General features: G+C 54.1%; 1 protein-coding gene across 1 annotated transcript in view; it reads right to left on the reverse strand.

Annotated features, from left to right (window-relative positions):
- Window positions 1–207, reverse strand: part of LOC119586116 (high affinity cAMP-specific and IBMX-insensitive 3',5'-cyclic phosphodiesterase 8B-like) — a gene marked incomplete at its 3' end in the record, with an annotated part of 30185 nt that overhangs the window by 2829 nt on the left and 27149 nt on the right. The window contains 1 exon segment of the mRNA XM_037934807.1: window positions 105–193. Within this exon segment, the coding sequence (XP_037790735.1) occupies window positions 105–193 (89 nt within the window).

The raw sequence follows: 207 nt of genomic DNA on the forward strand, positions 1-207 counted from the left end.
CACGTACCAGGTGCAAGACGTAGTACGGGGTGCGGGAGGGCAGAGAAAGGCTAATTCAAGAATTCCATTACAACTCGACCCAATTCGTCGGGAAGCAAGCTTACCTGTACAGGGTGGTAACGATCCCAGGCCTGAGTACCTGTACGCCCGTGGCTCTGTTGCTGTTGCAGATTCAGAGGTAACCCCGAGGGACCTGGAAAAGAAGGA

The sequence above is a fragment of the Penaeus monodon genome, chromosome 21, assembly GCF_015228065.2.
Source record: "Penaeus monodon isolate SGIC_2016 chromosome 21, NSTDA_Pmon_1, whole genome shotgun sequence".
Taxonomy (NCBI): domain Eukaryota; kingdom Metazoa; phylum Arthropoda; class Malacostraca; order Decapoda; family Penaeidae; genus Penaeus; species Penaeus monodon.